General features: G+C 40.5%; 1 protein-coding gene across 1 annotated transcript in view; it reads right to left on the bottom strand.

Moving 5' to 3' along the window:
• Window positions 1-6: 6 nt before the first annotated feature.
• LOC106943814 (claudin-4-like) overlaps window positions 7-1,559 on the bottom strand; it is a 7,572-nt gene continuing 6,019 nt past the window's right edge. The window contains exons 2-3 of the mRNA XM_015027109.1: window positions 995-1,109; window positions 7-548 (exon numbers count right to left, since the gene is read on the bottom strand). Coding sequence (XP_014882595.1) covers window positions 93-548; window positions 995-1,108 — 570 coding nt within the window. The 5' untranslated portion in view covers window position 1,109 and the 3' untranslated portion in view covers window positions 7-92. The remainder of the gene's footprint in view (window positions 549-994; window positions 1,110-1,559) is intronic.

The raw sequence follows: 1,559 nt of genomic DNA, 5'->3' as shown, positions 1-1,559 counted from the left end.
CTTCCCAGTTTTTACCTAAATTTATCCCTTGTCTGCCCGTCTGTTGGTCACCAGTTCCTTCCATCAAGCCTCTACATTCTGTATGTTTTAGCTTAAACTCTGTTGCTGAAGAAGCTGGCGGTTCCTCCAGAGCTGCTGGATCTGCTTAAGTAGCAGAGCAGACCTCCAGTCAGCATCAACATCAAACCAGCTACAAAGCCGATATAGATGCTCGGTCCCAGCATCACTCCCACCACCAACACTGGTATGTTTCTCATATTATTTGAATGCCAGCTGACCGGGATGATCACCAGCAGGCCGGCCAGCAGCAGCCCCACTGCGGCCGCCAGGATCATTTTGGGTTTGGTGTCTTGGTTCTGAACACATGGGGTGAAGTCGGAACCAAAGATCAGGAGGAGGAGGCCGAGACCACAGAGGATGCAGCTGATGACGGTCAAGGCCCTTAAGGCCTGAATTTTAGAGGATATCAGGGAGTCATCATGCGTTAGGCACGCCTGCGGTCCAGTTCCCTGCTTCATACACGTCTTCCACAGACCTACATGAAGTTCCTATCCACCCAAACACAGAGAAACAGATATTTACATTGAGTTTGTTAAACATTTTCTATGATACTAAATCAGATAGAAAAATCAAATTAATTTCTTTTTACTGAATGTCAAAATTATGCTTTTTATTTTTATTCTTTTATTTTATTTTTTTGAGAATATTTTTCAACTCCCATCCAAACGTTTATATAAATTAACATCACTGAGTCTTTAAACAGTTTAGAAAAGAACAGATGATGTCAGGAATCTGTACGTTTCTGATGAGGCGTAAAACTGCAAAGTCAATATTATGTTTCATTTCTACAGCATTTTTATAACAGTTGTTATAAAGACATTCTGGTTAAATTATACAATAACACATAAAATAGTTGCTGATAAAGTATAAAAGTTAACTGATCATAACTATCATGCTAATGTCAACCATAAATGCCTTTTGATTATATTGTTACCTCTATATCATGATGGACCACAGACCATTCAGGCAGGGAGCAGCAGATGATGACCCCAATCAGCCCGATGGCGCTGAGAACCACACAAACTATCTGAATTGTTTTTGATGCCATTCTGTAAAAAAGACAAATTAAAAAACTGGATTAAATAATTTTCTGTTATATATTCCATCCTCTATGCAGGATTGGGCCTCTGGCAGCGATGTGCACCTATAGACACTAGAGGGCGCCAGAGCTCCTGCACACTGAAAACCACATCATGTTCAACATTCAGCAGCCGACATAAAAAAACAACTACAAACCCAGAATCTACAATCCAAACTTCATAGATGTAAATTCAGTGGCGGATTCAGTCATTTCCAAACTTCCTACTGTGTTACTGGGCAGCACACATCCACAAGATTTAATTTGGTTTAGATCAGTGGATCTCAGTTAGAGGCCCAGCCGTGTTCCTCATTCTCTCTAAATGCTCTTCTCACTTCCCCCAATACATCAACCCCTCTGACTTCACAAATTATCTAGTAGTTTGATCTGCATTAAAAATTTAGGACACTTCAAATTGAAA

Source organism: Poecilia latipinna, unplaced genomic scaffold, assembly GCF_001443285.1.
Source record: "Poecilia latipinna isolate Pla-1442-1.1 unplaced genomic scaffold, P_latipinna-1.0 Scaffold6051, whole genome shotgun sequence".
Taxonomy (NCBI): domain Eukaryota; kingdom Metazoa; phylum Chordata; class Actinopteri; order Cyprinodontiformes; family Poeciliidae; genus Poecilia; species Poecilia latipinna.
This window is presented reverse-complemented; position numbering and strand designations above follow the sequence as displayed.